The sequence below is a fragment of the Mustela nivalis genome, assembly GCF_964662115.1.
Source record: "Mustela nivalis genome assembly, chromosome: 14".
Taxonomy (NCBI): domain Eukaryota; kingdom Metazoa; phylum Chordata; class Mammalia; order Carnivora; family Mustelidae; genus Mustela; species Mustela nivalis.
Window position 1 is genome coordinate 17,718,600 of NC_139033.1, and position 17,713 is coordinate 17,736,312.

The 17,713-nt window shown below is 44.9% G+C and overlaps 1 protein-coding gene across 3 annotated transcripts in view; it reads left to right on the top strand.

Moving 5' to 3' along the window:
* Positions 1–17,713, top strand: part of PIWIL1 (piwi like RNA-mediated gene silencing 1) — a 35,735-nt gene that overhangs the window by 11,166 nt on the left and 6,856 nt on the right. For all 3 annotated transcript variants that reach the window (XM_082699812.1, XM_082699813.1, XM_082699811.1), the window contains exons 9-18: positions 207–318; positions 6,385–6,511; positions 6,692–6,809; positions 7,324–7,438; positions 8,476–8,663; positions 9,262–9,334; positions 10,771–10,971; positions 11,088–11,191; positions 11,902–11,972; positions 12,085–12,238. In XM_082699812.1, coding sequence (XP_082555938.1) covers positions 207–318; positions 6,385–6,511; positions 6,692–6,809; positions 7,324–7,438; positions 8,476–8,663; positions 9,262–9,334; positions 10,771–10,971; positions 11,088–11,191; positions 11,902–11,972; positions 12,085–12,238 — 1,263 coding nt within the window. The remainder of the gene's footprint in view (positions 1–206; positions 319–6,384; positions 6,512–6,691; positions 6,810–7,323; positions 7,439–8,475; positions 8,664–9,261; positions 9,335–10,770; positions 10,972–11,087; positions 11,192–11,901; positions 11,973–12,084; positions 12,239–17,713) is intronic.

Sequence of the window (17,713 nt, forward strand, 5' to 3'; positions counted from 1 at the left end):
CCAGTGCTCCATGCAGTCCACGCCCTCCATAATACCCACCACCAGGCTCACCCAACCCCCCCACCCCTCTCCCCTCCAAAACCCTCCGTTTGTTTCTCAGAGTCCACAGTCTCTCATGCTTCGTCTCCCCCTCCGATTTCCCCCAATTCACTAATACTCTTTGTACAATTTTAATCAAAGACTAATAAATCCCAACCGTTGCACAGGTATAACAATAAAACCTACAGAGTAGATGATATTGACTGGGACCAGAATCCAAAGAGTACCTTTAAGAAAGCGGATGGTTCTGAAGTCAGTTTCTTAGAGTACTACAGGAAGGTAAGAAGATCACGTAGTCTTTATCTTTTTCATGTCAATTGTTTAGGCCTTAGGAAAAATGTGAACTATCTTCAGTAGGATTTTCTTGTACACATGGAACAAGTTGCTTTGAAAGCTGTATATAAATATATTTATTAAGGCCTTAACATAGTTTATATATAGCTCATTATCACATGAGAAGTGCTTGGTCCTGTTCCCTTTTTCCTAGTAAAATGAAAGATTGTTTTGAATTTAAGCTTGTGGAGGACAAACAAGGTAATTGGTAATGATTAGTACAAGTTTAGTGACCCATATCCTGTCATGAACACTTCTTTTAACTTCACCCAGGGATGGGGGTTAAAGGTGGGTAAATCCTCAGCATCAGTTGTGCTAAATCTGCATATAGGTTAACTCTTTTTTTATTTTGTATCTAAATTCAATTTAGTTAACATATACTGAATTATTAGTTTCAAGGGTAGAATTTAGTGATTCATCAGTTGCATATAACACCCAGTGCTCCTTCCATCCCATGCCCTCCTTAATGCCCATCACTCGGTTACCCGTCTCCCACCCGCCTCCCCTCCAACAACCCTCAGTTTGTTTCCTATAGTTAAGAATCTCTTATAGATTGTCTCCCTTTCTGATTTCATCTTAATTTTTCTGCTTGTCCTCTATGTTCATCTGTTTTGTTTCTTAAATTTCATATGAATGAAATCATGGTGTTTGTCTCTGATTTATCTCACTTAGCATAGCACCCTCTGGTTCTGTCCATGTCGTTGCACATGGCAAGATTTTTTGCTTTTTAATGGCTGAGTAATATCCCATTGTATATATATATATACCACATCTTCTTTATCCATTTATCTGCCAGTGGACATCTGGGCTCTTGCCATGGTTAGGCTTTTGTGGACATTGTTGCTATAAACATTGGGTTACAGGTGCTCCTTCAGATCCCTGCATTTGTATCTTTGGGATAAATATCCAGTAATGCAATTGCTGGGTCATAGGGTAGCTCTACTTTCAACTTTCTGAGGAACCTCCGTGCTATTTTCCAGAATGGTTACCCCAGCATGCATTCCCACCAACAGTGTAGGAGGCTCCCCTGTCTCCCTGTCCTTGTCAACACCTGTTGTTTCCTGACTTGTTAATATTGGTCATTCAGACCGGTGTGAGGTGGGAACTCACTGTGGTTTTGATTTGTATTTCCCTGATGCCAAGAGATGTGGAGCACTCTTTCATGTGTCTGTTGGCCATTTGCATGTCCTCTTTGGAGAAATGTCTTCATGTTTTCTGCCCATTCCTTGACTGGATTATTTGTTCTTTGGGTGTTGAGTTTGTTAAGTTTATAGATTTTGGATACTGGCTCTTTATCTGATACGTCATTTGCAAATATCTTCTCCCATTCTGTCGGTTGTCTTTTGGTTTTGTCGACTTTTTCCTTTGCTGTGCAAAAGCTTTTAATCTTGATGAAGTCCCAGTAGTTCATTTTTGCCCTTGCTGCCCTTGCCTTTGGTGATGTTTCTAGGAAGACGTTGCTGCGGCTGAGGTCGAAGAGGTTGCTGCCTGTGTTCTCTAGGATTTTGATGGATTCCATTTAGGTCTTCCATCCATTTTGGGTCTGCCTTTGTGTGCGGTGTAAGACAGTGGTCCAGTTTCATTCTTCTGCATGTGGCTGTCCAATTTCCCCAGCAACATTTATTGAAGAGGCGGTCCCCTTTCCATTGGACATTCTTTCCTGCTTCGTCAGAGATTAGTTGACCATAGAGCTGAGGCTCCATATCTGAGCTCTCTATTCTGTTCCATGGATCTATGTGTCTGTTGTTGTGCCAGTACCATGCTGTCTTGATGATGACAGCTTTTTAATAAAGCTAGACATCTGGAATTGTGATGCCACTAGGTTTGTTTTTCTTTTTTGACATTCCTTTGGCTATTTGGGGGCTTTTCTGATTCCATGCAAATTTTAGGATTATTTTTTAAAAGATTATTTATTTATTTGACAGAGATCACAGGTAGACAGAGAGAGAGGGGGAAGTAGGTTCCCTGCGGAGAGGAGCTCAGTCCCAGGACCCTGGGATGATGACCGAAGACGAAGGCAGAGGATTAACCCACTGAGCCACCCAGGCTCCCCATTGTGTGATTTTCTAATACTAGTTCCGTGCAGGCGGTTCTAGCTATTGCTGTGGTAATCCTTGAAAAAAGTGCCGAGGCAAATGGGAGCAAGAAAGACCCACTGCCCACTGGAAGTACAGTGTTTACATCAGAATGCACAGTAATGTTGTCGCTCGGGTGAGCACATCTGCCCCCTGAATCTTTAAGAGCTTGTGTGCTGTCTGATGTGATGTTACAAGTGCTGGAGGAGTAGTTCTAAAACATGAATCAGTTAAAATCTTAACGCTTATCTTTAAAGTGCTAAGATTTATTTCATGTTTTTCCCACATTTAGTACATTTCTTATTTCTAAAAAGCTGAATAAAGAATCCATGTTTGTGTCTTATGTCAGAATTACACAGCAGACTGGTGACCTCGAAATGTCTTTTGTACTGGTTGCGTACTATTGCCTGAGCTTCAGCTGCTCTGCTGTGAATGAAAAGATCAGACAACACTCTGGAAGGAATTGATTCTCTGAGAAGCCACCTTACTGCTCTTCTGGGTCACCTGCATGGCCCAGTGGTGAAGCGTCTGCCTTCGGCTCAGGTCATGATCTCCAGGTCCTGGGTTTGAGCCCCACGTTGAGCTCTCTGCTTAGCAGGGAGCCTGCTTCTCCCTTTCTCTGCCTGCTGCTCTGCCTTCTTAATGCTCACTTCACTTTCTATCAAGTAAAGAAATAAAATGTTTTTAAAAAGCTGCTCTTCTTTTGGGCAAAATGAAAATAGGTCAGGGGCCATCTCAGCTTGATTTCCCTACCACTGTTTTTACCCTCTTAACTCCTTGGGGACCCCAGTCATATTTAACCTAGATTCCTTCTGGGTATGGGAGTTACTGTGAGAAATGAGCATTTTCCTGTGTTTTTCTAATCACTGTTGGGACAGGAACAGTTGGTATATATCAACAGCGGTTATAAAGGAGACGCTTGTGGAAAGTTTGATTTCCACCTGAGGCCAGGCCAGGGGAGGGTCTCCTTCTCTGACTAGTAGTGAGCCTTAAACACCAGCATACTCCTCTCCAAGTGGCCTACTTGTTGACATACTTGAAAGTTCTGCCTGGAACTCCCAATTTCTCCATAGTAACTTGTTAGGTGATCTCCAGGCTCGTCTATACTATAGTTGACAGTTCTCAAATTTCTAGCTCTAGCCCAGTCATGTGTAAGTCTGCTTGTTCTCGATAACTGCACTCTCAAGACCGCTTCCGTGTGGCTAACGCTGAACATGTTCTGGCCCCTGTGCCGTGCTCTAATCAGCACAGAGACTGTAACTTCCACAGGGCCAGAGGGTTCTGGGTTTATGTGCAGCGCCCCCCCCCCCCCCGTTCCTAGGAAGGCACTCAGGCATCTGAATGAACAAATGCGTAACAGGTAGCTAAAACCTCGGGCCTGCGGGCCTTTTCTCACCGTGCAGTGCTGCTGGTGGCCTCACCTTCTGAAATGCCTCCGACCGCCGCCTCTGGGTAGCCGCCCTGCCCATTCTGTGCAGGCCCCATGCCCATGCTGGTCTCCATTTGCATTTCTCCTGCTTTCCGATCCATTTTCAGATGTTACTCTTCTCCCCACAGTACTGGCGTGCATTGGTGTGTGTCCAGTGAGAGCCCAAGTGATGTAGTCCCTGCCTGCATGTTGATGCTCGTCTCCTCGCTCTCCCTGGCCATCTCCTCTGACCCCAGGCTCCTCCTGCCTGGAACACTACACGCCTGACTTGTGATCTTAGCCTTAGACTCCGCGCAGATGATTTCTGTCGGAAGCCTTCTCTCACAGCCGGGACTGACTGGGCATCTTTAGTCCACAGTCCATCAGAATGGTGCGCGGTTGAGAGGTTTCTAAGAATCACGGCATTCTCGGGACTTCCTAGGACAGGTGCGGTTTTCATGATAAGCGATGGCTTGGATGTTCTATGTTAAAAATCATATTTAAGCAGCACTGGGAGTGGAAGAGAGAAGGGCCTTTAAAAGGGAGGATCAAGGTCAGTTTTAAAAAGAAAAGTTTTGGCAGTAATGTTAAATGCATTAAGTGTAGTCACAGTGGGTTTTTAGACCTACTACCTAAACCTAAAGTAGTAGATTTTTAGATGTAAGGGAAGATGGTAAAAGAACCGGGCCCTAAGAATATAGGAAGGGGGGCACCTGGGTGGCTCAGTGGGTTAAACTGCTGCCTTCGGCTCAGGTCATGATTTCAGGGTCCTGGGATCAAGTCCCGCATCGGGCTCTCTGCTCAGCAGGGAGCCTGCTTCCCTCTATCTCTCTCTCTCTCTGCCTGCCTCTCTGTCTACTTGTGATCTCCCTCTGTCAAATAAATAAATAAAATCTTTAAAAAAAAAAAAAAAAGAATATAGGAAGGGGATCCCAAAGTTGTACAACAAGGAACCATGCACTGAAGGCCCATTGGTGAGATCGGGAGGATGTAGGAATGTGTCTGATTCCACTTCCACACACCTACTCGTATGTGCACCCAGTAAGTGACGTGCAAGGGAGGGGGTGGTCAGCGGGTGGACGCCAGGAAAGAAGGTGGTGTGATGAAATATGTCATGTAGGCACAGGGAGCAAGAGTCAGTTAAGAGCTTCTTGAAATTTCCTTCCCCAAATAGGAAAATGAACTTTTCCGCTCAATGGTTGGTAAGGAGTTCTGTATAGGACAAAGTCAGAACAGACTGCAATTCCTGGTCTCTTCGTTGCTAAGGGTAGGTGGCCTGGACCTTGGCATAGGATGGGACTAAGGAACAGGAAGCACTTCTTCTGTTGGTGAAGGGCTGTCGTGGTGCTCAGCCTCTGCACGCTGAAGGCCGATGTGTGGCTCTCTGAACGTAAGAAGAGAAGGCACAGGAGGTGCTGGGGAAGAGGGTCTCGAGAACAGGGGCTCAGAAACAAGCGGAGATGACACAAGGAAACCTGTCCCATTCGACGGTTGCAGACCCGAGGCCTGCGAGCCATCTTAGGTGCATGTGAACTCACCAAAACTCACAGTTTTGGTTTTCTTTTTTTACCAGTTGTGAAAAACGTGCCTTAGGGATTGCATGTGGGGAATCTTAAGACCGCCGAATTGAGGGGCGCTTGGATGGCTCAGTCCGTTAAGCATCTTAGGGCCTGATCTCGAGGTCCAGGGAGTGAGCCCCATGTGGGGCTGCCCGCTCAGCTGGGAGTCTGCTTCTCCCTCTGACCCTCCCCACTCTCATGCTAGCTTGCTCTCAAGTAACATCTTTTTGTTGGTGTCTGTTTTATCGTGTTCAGTTAGCCAGGATACAGTACGTGATTAGGTTTTGATGGAGCGGTCAGTGATTCATTAGTTGCGTGTAACACCCACTGCTCATCACCACACATGCCCTCCATGCCGGTCACCCCGCTGTCCCATCTCCGCACCCCCTCCCTTCTGTAAGTTCCAGTTTGTTTCCCTGAGTCCAGAGTCTCTCATAGTTTGTTAGACCTTTTAAACAAAAAGATTACCGAATTAAAATTCAACTTCTACCTTCTGTAAAAACTTTTCCTAATTAAAAATATTCTCTGGCATGCAAACTTCTTCCTTCACCCCATGTGTCATGTCAAGGCTTGTTTCCTATGTCACTTCTCGCTATAATAACTAGTAGTTTTGGAGGAATTCTGTCGTGAGGACCCAGAGATACACAGGCTTTTGTTTCTAAACCAAAATAATAATAATAATAATAATAATCACAAAATAAAGTGAACTGTGAGTAAAACTCAGAAAGATGGTCAAGGACAGTGAGGCTGTACGTTGTAAAGAAGAAAGATGAGGTACTCAGTAACACCTATAAATCACAAGCTGTCCTGGAAGGATTAAAGGTGAGCTTTTTAAGCTTTACTTGGATGGTGATACCAGCTGTGCTATTGGCATCAATTCTCGACTTAAAAAAATAACTCCTTTGTTTGGTCCACTGAACGATTATTAAAGGCATTTGCATGCACAGTGATACTTTCTTTCCATAACTAGCAATACAACCAAGAAATCACCGACTTGAAGCAGCCTGTTCTGGTCAGTCAGCCAAAGAGAAGGCGAGGCCCTGGCGGCACCTTGCCAGGCCCTGCGATGCTCATTCCAGAACTCTGCTATCTCACAGGTACCGCTGCGCTGGGGCCGCCTTCCCTGCCTCTTCTAGGAGCCCCGCCACCCCTGGGAACGCCCTACCCGCTGCTTTGGCTCCTTACGCTTCCCCTCCCTCTTCACCACCCTGTACCCCAGACACTGAGACGTGATCCGTGTTTGTCTAATCGGACGCCTTTCGGTATTTTACTTGAAGGGCTAACTGATAAGATGCGTAACGACTTTAACGTGATGAAAGACTTAGCTGTTCACACAAGACTGACTCCTGAACAAAGGCAGCGTGAAGTCGGAAGGCTCATTGACTATATCCATAAGTAAGTCCTCTGCACCCCACTGCGGCGTGGGGCCGGTTCGGGCTTATTTTCTGTGGGTTGGGGGAGTGAGAGAAAGTCGTTTTGTTTTCCTTTTGTATTTGTGGTATTTGGGTGGCTTCTTTGTGTTTCTGGGTGACCCTGCACTTTGTCGGGGAATACTAACCGCTGGAGCCCGTGGCCTTTTCTAATTCTTCTATTAGCCAAAGACAGTAAAGCAGAGGTGAAATGTTCTGGACAAATTTACTTTCTCTCTTTGTTATAACACTGAGGGGTTTACTTTGAAGAGAAGGTAGTTTGGACTTGAGAATTGTAATTTAAAGACTGTCCTGAAGGGACACGGGGACACGTTGAGGGAGAAATGGAGAGCCCGTCTGTTTTCCTGGCGTTCTCTCCAGGCTTTCAGTCCTGAGAGAAATAGGAAAACGTCCTGTAGGTTAGCATAGATCTCTGCGTCTGTCTGATTTTGCTGCGTTTGCTTTATGCTGAGTGGTCCGCAAATATGTTAAATTTACAGAGATGATAATGTTCAGAGGGAGCTTCGAGACTGGGGTTTGAGCTTTGACTCCAACTTACTGTCCTTCTCAGGAAGAATTTTGCAAGCAGAAAAGATTCACCAAGGTGGAAAAACAGTAAGTTGTCGATCCCATCAGGTTTGGGTCTTGTTCCGTTAAGCTGAAAAACCCTGCTACGTGGCGGCCTGCGTTCCTCACCTCCGGGAAGCGAGGTCAGCTCCGGGGAGCGAGGAGGTGGCCATGGGGGGGCCACCGGGGAGACCTCACTAAAGGCTGGCCTAACGTGTTGCTCGCAGCAGAATTACTTAAGGTAGAGAAGAATTTTAAGTGAGTGGGTTGGTATTTTGTCTGCCACTGAGGTGATCTTTTCTACAGAAAACTTTCAGTATTTGACTTCATTTTTGCCCGGACCATTTGTTGGTAGGGATATATGTATTAAATATCATGAGGCCTTTTATGCTTTCCCCTCAGAAAAGGAAAGCGAGTATTGCCAAAGTATTTTTGTGTCCTAGAAGCAGGGCAAGGGCCAGAACTTTAACGTCTTTTCATAGACGACTGCCCTCTGCCTTCTCCGTTGTAGGAACGACACGCTGGCCATGTACTTAGTGTTTCACCTGCAGGCGTGGTCATTGTCCCCATGGAAATTGTCCGCGTAGACACCCCTGTGCTGCAGGTGTGGGATGTGGGGACACGGGAGCGACGCTGGGGTTTCCTCTGTGGGGCCGCACCCCATGTCACGGTGCTTCAACTTGCTGAGCTTTCTCCCTTGCTTGCAGCACCCAACACCCTATCGAGCTGCCTACCTTCCCAGGCCATGTTTGTTTTGTTTTTATCACAAGGAATGGAATGCTTGTCCCTGTCGTGTCTCAGAAGATGGAGGGTCCAGGAAACACCAGGGGGAGGGCCTGCTCACGAGGCTGAGGCACTTGTGTGGCAGTGATGCCAGCCGTGGCGGGGGGGGGGGGTGTCCCAACCTCCTCGGACACACTTCTGCACTGTTCTCCCCCAGCAGGGCATTTCATCTGTCCCTAGAGTCCCAACGGAGGCATAGTCCCCCAACGGTCAGAATGCCACGGGAAACTGGGTCTAGACTTGTTGGCTTTGTCACTGAGAACAGACAGCAGAATTCACAGTGTCTCTGAACTTTCTTCTAGTTCGATTACAATCCACAGTTTGCAGATTGGTCAAAAGAAACGAGAGGTGCACCATTAATTAGTGTTAAGCCGCTAGATAACTGGCTGTTGATCTATACTCGAAGAAATTATGAAGCAGCCAATTCACTGATACAAAATCTATTTAAAGTTACACCAGCCATGGGCATACAAATGAAAAAAGCAATAATGTAAGTTTATCAAGTCATTTCTACTCTGAACGTTGATTAATAATCGTTTGGAGGGTGTGGGAACACAAAAGTGATAAAAATGTTAAACACGGTAACTAGGTTATATTAGTTTAAAGGTCTGATACAGCACGTGTCACGGGGATGCAGAAATGTGTTTGTCACTGGAGAATGGGGGAGAGCGGGCGGCACCGTTTCTCAGATTCTGCTGCCCTCTGCGTTAGAAACCACCTGCCTACATGGCTGCTTTGTTTTTTTTTTGTTTTTGTTTTTGGGTTTTTTTTTTTTGGTTTTTTTTTTTTTTTTAAAGATTTTATTTATTTATTTGACAGAGAGAGATCACAAGTAGGCAGAGAGGCAGGCAGAGAGAGAGGAGGAAGCAGAGAGCCCGATGTGGGACTCGATCCCAGCACCCCGAGACCATGACCTGAGCCGAAGGCAGCGGCTTAACCCACTGAGCCACCCAGGCGCCCCTGCTTTGTTTTTATTTTATGTTGATACAGGAGTGTTTCATGTGTGATAGTCTATAGGGCATTTCTTTTATGTACGGTACATCTTTCATTGCTTTTTCTGAATGTAGGATAATGAATTTCCATTCTAGGATTGAAGTGGATGATCGAACCGAAGCCTATTTGAGAGTCTTACAGCAGAAGGTGACCTCAGATACCCAGATGGTAAGTAGCTAACTGATACATAGGCCCTTGTCCTCAGATGACTTTTTTAAAAACTGTATTTATAAATCTTAGAATTTGAGTTTGGAATGTTTTAATTCGGCTTACAAACTGGCCACAGCATATGTATTTTACCTTCGTAAGGAGCTGCGTGGACTCCGGCTGGAGCCGTGTGTCTGGGAGCTAGTTTGCCCTGCAGCTGGGGAGGAAGGGCTGGGGGCCAAAGCCTTCAGAGATTTATTTGGATTCAAAGGCTTCAATTCCAGGAAATTTCATGGAGAATGGGCACAAAAGTAAAAGTTAGTACTTAGTTGTTCGGCACGCAACTAAGTGTGGCAGAGACAGATGTAGCAGTAAACAGCATATGTATGTGGCTTTAAACCGAAGAAGCAAATTGGCTTCAGCTAATCCATTCCCTTTCTGGCCCTTCATCTCTTATTAAATGCTACAGGTAGCGTGTGATTCCATTGTCTGCAGTGATAGAGATGCCTAGGATGGCAAAGGGATTTTGTTGGGGCCAGGGAAAGGAGGGGAGAATCTGGGAGTATAAATTGAGAACACAGCTGGATCCAGCTGTAAACACAGACTCGGACTGGGCAGGAACTGGCTAGTTCCCTCGCCTCCTCACATGATCACAAGTTGATTTTTTTGTACCAAGAACATTTCAGCTCTAGTCTTCAGCATCTCCCACATCTACACCTCAGCATTGTTGGCTGTGCTTGCCACGCTGTACAGCAGACCCCCAGAACTTCCTCAGTTCACACCTGGCAGTTTGTGTCCTTGACTAACATCGTCCCCTTTCCGGCAGATTAGGTGCTCTGTGTGGTCCCCAGAATTGTCCACGGGCTTCCTAGGAAATTCCATAGTGTGGTCATAGCGTGGTTCTCAGGCCAGAGCTTTATGTTTAAAAGCCAAGGGGCGCCTGGGTGGCTCATTGGTGAAGCATCTGCCTTTGGCTCAGGTCATGATCCTGGGGTTGAGCCCTGTGTCGGGCTCTGTGCTCAGCAGGAAGCCTGTGCCTCCCTGTCCCACTTCCCCTGCTTGTGTTCCCTCTCTTGCTGTTTCTGTCAAATAAATAAGTCTTTAAAAAAAAAAAAAGTTTAAAAGCCATGATTCTAGGTGGATCGTCAGTAAATGAGAACTGTGAGCGTGGTTTTGCTGTTTCCCATCTGTGAGTTATCCCCGGCTGGTGCTGGAACGTATTTAAGTTCTCGTGGTGTTCAGTTGTGAGTCAATGGCTTCACGTGGCCTCCTTCCTTGTGTCGGCGTCTATCCCGAGGGGAGTGGGGTGAGCAGCAGGCAGCAGTGAACGTGCTGCGTGTTAGCTCCGTACGTGGACGCTGACGTTTACGCCCAGGGGGCAGGTGTGGTTGCCATTCTCTTCCTTGAACTTAAGCGCTTCCCGATTCTCCGTAACGAGAACATTCTTTTGGTTTCAGGTTGTTTGTCTGTTGTCGAGTAATCGGAAAGACAAATATGATGCTATTAAAAAATACTTGTGCACAGATTGCCCTACCCCGAGTCAGTGTGTGGTGGCCCGGACTCTCGGCAAGCAGCAGACAGTCATGGCCATTGCCACCAAGATCGCCCTGCAGATGAACTGCAAGATGGGCGGAGAGCTCTGGAGGGTTGACATGCCGGTAAGTTTGATTTACCTGGTACATGAGAGTTTTCATTGTTTGAGGAAAAAATGGATTTACTTTCTAAAAACTGCTCGTACTCTGTTGTATCTAAAACTACAGTATTTTTCTTAAAGCTAAAGCTGGCGATGATAGTTGGCATTGACTGTTACCATGACACCACAGCTGGACGGAGGTCGATTGCAGGATTTGTCGCAAGTATCAACGAGGGGATGACCCGGTGAGCGCAGGGCTGGGCGGCGGAGCACGGACAGTGGACGTGGGCGGGAGCAGGTGGGAGCACGCAGGGCCCGTGCTCTGGGGGTCTGTGAGGCTTGAGGTGCAGGCTGAATTCCTTCTTTACAAAGTTAAAGTTAGGGAAGTAAGGGAAGTTAGCTACCCTGCTGTTTTTGACATTGTTCACTGGCCCTTAACCTACAGTAATCTACAGTAATCAGATTACGTTTCAGGCTATTTTATGATTATTTCTGTTTGGGGGAGGGTGTCTCATTAAATGCGACTGTCTCTGAAACGTCTTTAATAATTTCTTTGACTGCTGAAATGTCCTTTAAAGTTTTTGTGTTGATTATCTTTTGGAAAATCCACTTCAGTTTACCCAGTCACTTGTGTTTCAGTGTGGTGAATTACTTTTCAGTGCTTTTCTTAGAACTAAGACTATGAACTATCTCTGGGTACTATAGTTTAAATTTTATCTTGTCTTCAGCAGGGGAATTGTAGTATTGATTTATAGTAAAATAAAGCTTGGTTTGTGGTGTTAGGAGTATCTGGTCCTGTCTAGATTTTACAAAGTATCGGAGATGTTAGCAGGTATCTTAAAAAGGGTTAAACATTACGGGCTGCTGAGGAGAGCGAATGCGCGTGCCCGGTGCTTGCGAAGGAGCAGCTTGCAGACCGCGCCCTCCTCGCCCTCGTCCTGGTCTCTCTGAACAGCTGGTTCTCGCGCTGTGTGTTTCAAGATCGAGGACAAGAACTTGTAGATGGGCTCAAAGTCTGCTTACAAGGTTAGTGTCCTGTCGTGTTGCTGTCCTGGTCTCTGTGTTACTGAAATTCTGGGCAGAATTATAGCGTTTGTCTTCTGTTGATTGATTTAACCCTTTGCTGGCTGGCTTTCAGCTGCCCTGCGGGCTTGGAACAGCTGCAATGAATACATGCCCAGTCGGATCATTGTGTATCGGGACGGCGTGGGCGACGGCCAGCTGAAAACGCTGGTCAACTATGAAGTGCCCCAGTTTCTGGATTGCCTGAAATCTGTTGGTAGAGGTTACAAGTAAGCATGCGAACTGTAAAGCATTTTCTCTTTGTACCTTTTTGTCTTTGAAATTAGTATTCCCTGATGCAAAGGTAAGTGTGAACCTAGCCTCAAGGATGCAGTGGGGTTTGAGGGCGTGGAAGGGGGAGGGCTGGGCATGTAGAGGGTCCCTCCCTAGAGGGGAGGAAAGACAAATGACACTTTTGCCAGTTCTCTGCCTGCCCCCTTTCTCTCCTAAAGCCTCGACGTGCGAGGATCGGGGAATTCTAGTACATCTATAGGCATCCACAGAATTGTTTAATGGAATAAAATCCAAACAGTCTTAATTTACTCTTTCTCAGTTTCTTTATACAGTGAGTACCTGTTTGATTTCTTTTTTTTTTTTAATAAAAATTTTTATTTATTTGACAGACAGAAATCACAAGTAGGCAGAGAGGCAGGCAGAGAGAGGGAGGAAGCAGACTCCCTGCCGAGCAGAGAGCCCGATGCGGGGCTCGATCCCAGGACCCTGAGACCATGACCTGAGCCGAAGGCAGAGGCTTTAACCCACTGAGCCACCCAGGCACCCCTAGCTATTTGATTTCTTTGTGAACTTGACTGGTACTTGATCTCAGTAAGATGGTTGACATGTGTTTAGTGTCCCAGGAGATGATGTTACTCTTCTCCTTTTGGAAGGTGTGCACACGTGAGGGCAGTGTGCTTGGTGGCCCTGAAACCCATGCTGGGGTCCGCCCCCCTTCACTCCTACATGCCTCCTCGTCCCTGCCGTCGGGCAGTGGCACTGCATACCCACTCTAGACCGCTGTTTCAGGAAGTTCTGTCTTGTGCTCTATCAGATTGTGGGCAAGCGGAGCTCAGGGACTGTTGTGTTCAGAGTTTATTAGTGTAACATAAAGATGCGTAAATCCGATTTTAAGGGTACTCAAGAAACCTGAGAGTCCTGTTTGGGCTTGCACATGCATACTGCAACACTGGTTATTTTTGTCAGACCTCTTTAGCCAGCACTTGATATTGTTGTAGAAATGAGGGATTTTGAAACCCACTGACTGACCATCTATCTGGGCTGAGTGTGATTTATAGGGCCTGTGGGGCAGGCATGAAGAGCTTCCTGCTTATTTCTAGCTGAATTGGAGGACACTTCAAGTCTTCTGTGGCCAGATTCTAAATGCTGATTCTGCACTTTTAAAAAAATTGATATATCAATGTTTCTTTTCATTTATTTATTTAAATTCATTTAACATACAGTGCACTTACGAGTTTTAGAGGTAGAATTTAGTGGTTGATCAATTGCATACAACACCCAGTGCTCCTTACATCACATGTCCTCCTTTATAGTGGCCGCTCCCCTTCTACCCGGCCCTCTCCTCTAGCGGCCGTTTCCTACACTTGAGTTTCTTGTGGTTTGCTTCCTTTATTTTTCCCTCCCTTGCTCCATGCTCCTGTTTTGCTTCTCAAATTCCACATATGAGTGAAACCATATTATTGCCTTTTATTGACTTAGTTCGCTTAGCATAATACCTTTTAGTTCCATTCACACTATTACAAATGGCAAGATTTCATTTTTTTTAAGATTTTATTTATTTATTTGTCAGAGAGCAAGCACTGGCTGGCAGAGAGAGCAGCAGGCTTCCCGCAGAGCAGGGAGCTTGATGCGGGGCTCGATCCCAGGACCCTAAGACCCTAAGATCATGACCTGAGCTGAAGGCAGATTCTTCATCGACTGAGCCACTCAGGTGTCCCAAGATTTCATTATTTGATGGCTGAGTAATATCCCATTGTACATATATACCACATCTTCTTTATCCATTCATCTGCCAGTGGACATCTGGGCTCTTTCCACAGTTTGGCTGTTGTGGACATTGTTGCTATAAACATTGGGGTACAGGTGCTCCTTCGGGTCCCTGCGTTTGTATCATTGGGATAAATACCCAGTAATGCAGTTGCTGGATCATAGGGTAGCTCTACTTTCAACTTTCTGAGGAACCTCCACACTGGTTTCCAGAGTGGCTGCACCAGCGTGCATTCCCACCAACAGTGTAGGAGGCTCCCCTTTCTCCACATCCTTGCCAACACCTGTTGTTTCCTGACTTGTTAATATTGGCCATTCAGACCAGTGTGAGGTGGGAACTCACTGTGGTTTTGATTTGTATTTCCCTGATGCCAAGAGATGTGGAGCACTCTTTCATGTGTCTGTTGGCCATTTGCATGTCCTCTTTGGAGAAATGTCTTCATGTTTTCTGCCCATTCCTTGACTGGATTATTTGTTCTTTGGGTGTTGAGTTTGTTAAGTTTATAGATTTTGGATACTGGCTCTTTATCTGATACGTCATTTGCAAATATCTTCTCCCATTCTGTCGGTTGTCTTTTGGTTTTGTCGACTTTTTCCTTTGCTGTGCAAAAGCTTTTAATCTTGATGAAGTCCCAGTAGTTCATTTTTGCCCTTGCTGCCCTTGCCTTTGGTGATGTTTCTAGGAAGACGTTGCTGCGGCTGAGGTCGAAGAGGTTGCTGCCTGTGTTCTCTAGGATTTTGATGGATTCCATTTAGGTCTTCCATCCATTTTGGGTCTGCCTTTGTGTGCAGTGTAAGACAGTGGTCCAGTTTCATTCTTCTGCATGTGGCTGTCCAATTTCCCCAGCAACATTTATTGAAGAGACGGTCCCCTTTCCATTGGACATTCTTTCCTGCTTCGTCAGAGATTAGTTGACCATAGAGCTGAGGCTCCATATCTGGGCTCTCTATTCTGTTCCGTGGATCTATGTGTCTGTTGTTGTGCCAGTACCATGCTGTCTTGATGATGACAGCTTTTTAATAAAGCTAGACATCTGGAATTGTGATGCCCAAAATTCCAGAAAACCACAATGGTTTTCTTTTTTGACATTCCTTTGGCTATTTGGGGGTCTTTTCTGATTCCATACAAATTTTAGGACTATTTTATAAAGATCTGTGAAAAATATTGATGGCATTTTGATAGGTGTCGCATTCACTGTGTAGATTGCTCTGGATGGTATGGACATTTTAACAATATTTTTCTTCCACTCCATGAACATGGAACATTTTGCCATTTCTTTGTGTCTTCCTCAATTTATTTCATGAGTGGTTTATAGTTTTTTGAGGACAGATTCTTTCCCTGTTTGGTTTATTCCTAGGCATCTTAGGGTTTCTGGTGCAATTGTAAACAGGTTCAATTCCTTAATTTCTCTTTAATTTAATTGTCTCATTAGTGGATAGAAATGCAACTGATTTCTGTGCATTGATTTTATATCTTGACACTTCACTGAATTCCTATAAAATTCTAGAAATTTTGGGATGGAGTGTTTGGGGTTTTCCACATAAAGTTATATCATCTGCAAAGAGTGAGAGTTTGAATTCTTCTTTGCCGATTCAGATGCCTTTTATTTCTTTTTGTTGTCTGATTGCTGAGGCTGGGACTTCTAGTACTATGTTGCACAGCGCTGGTGATAGTGGGCAGCCCTGTTGTGTTCCCAGTATTAGGGGAAAAGCTCTGTTCTTCCCCATTGAGAATGATAATTTGCTGTGGGGTTTTCACAGATGGCTTTGATGATATTGAGATATGTACCCTCTGTCCCTACACTGTGAAGAGTTTTGATGAAGAAAGGATGCTGTACTTTGTCAAAAGATTTTTCAGCTTCTCTTGAGAGTATCATATGGTTTTTGTTCTTTCTTTTATTCATGTATTGTATCACATTGATCTGTGGATGTCGAACCAACCTTGCAGCCTAAAGATAAATCCCACTTGGTCATGGTGAATAATCCTTTTAATGTACTTTTCTAATGTACTTTTTAATTTTTTATTAACATATAATGTATTATTAGACCCAGGGGTACAGCTCTGTGAATCACCAGGTTTACACACTTAATGGCACTCACCATAGCACATACTCTCCCCAATGTCCATAATGGCACCACCCTCTCCCTACCCTCCTCCCCCGAGCAACCTCAGTTTGTTTTGTGAGATTAAGAGTCTCTTATGGTTTGTCTCCCTCCACATCTCCCCATCTCCATCTTGTTTCATTTTTTTCCATCCCTAACCCTCAAACCCCCCACATTGCCTCTCAAATTCCTCATATCGGGGAGATCATATGATAATTATCTTTCTCTGATTGACTTATTTCACTCAGCATAATACCCTCTAGTTCCATCCACGTTGTCGCAAATGGCAAGATTTCTTTTCTTTTGATGGTTGCATAGTATTCCATGGTATATATACACCACATCTTCTTGATCCATTCATCTGTTGATGGACATCTAGGTTCTTTCCCCAGTTTGGCGACCATGGACATTGCTGCTATAAACATTCGGATGCACGTGCCCCTTTGGATCCCTAAATTTGTATCTTTAGGGTAAATACCCAGTAGTGCAATTGCTGGGTCATAGGGTAAGCTCTATTTTCAACTTTTTGAGGAACCTCCATGCTGTTTTCCAGGAAGAAGTTGTTGTGGCTGAGGTCAAAGAGTTGCTGCCTGTGTTCTCCTCAAGGATTTGGATGGATTCCTGTTTCACATTGAGGTCTTTCATCCATTTGGAGTCTATTTTTGTGTGTGATGTAAGCAAATGGTTCAGTTTCATTTTTCTGCATGTGGCTGTCCAGTTTTCCCAACACCATCTGTTGAAGAGTCCGTTTTTTTCCATTGGACATTCTTTCCTGCTTTGTCAAAGATTAGTTGACCATAGAGTGGAGGGTCTATTTCTGGGCTCTCTATTCTGTTCCATGGATCTATGTGTCTGTATTGTGCCAGTACCATGCTGTCTTGATGATGGCAGTTTTGTAATAGAGCTTGCAGTCTGGACTTGTGATGCCACCAACTTTGGCTTTCTTTTTCAACATTCGTCTGGCTATTTGAGGTCTTTTCTGGTTCTATATAAATTTTAGGATTATTTGTTGCATTTCTTTGAAAAAAATTGATGGTATTTTGATAGGGATTGCATTAAACATGTTGATTATTTGAGGTAGCATAGACATTTTCACAGTATTTGTTCTTCCAGTCCATGAGCATGGAACAATTTTCCATTTCTTTTTTTTTTTTAAGATATTATTTATTTATTTGACAGGCAGAGATTACAAGTAGGCAGAGAGGCAGGCAGAGAGAGAGAGGAGGAAGCAGGCTCCCCGCTGAGCACAGAGCCCGATGCGGGGCTCGATCCCAGGACTCTGGGACCATGACCTGAGCTGAAAGCAGAGGCTTTAACCCGCTGAGCCACCCATGCGCCCCCAATTTTCCATTTCTTTGTGTCTTCCTCATTTTCCTTCATGAGTACTTTATAGTTTTCTGAGCACAGATTCTTTGCCTCTTTGATTAGGTTTATTCCTATTTATCTTATGGTTTGGGGTGCAGTTATAAATAGGATTGACTCCTTAATTTCTCTTTCTTCTGTCTTGCTGTTGGTGTATAGAAATGCAGCTGATTTCTTTGCATTGATTTTATATCCTGACATTTTACTGAATTCCTGTACAAGTTCTAGCAGATTTGGAG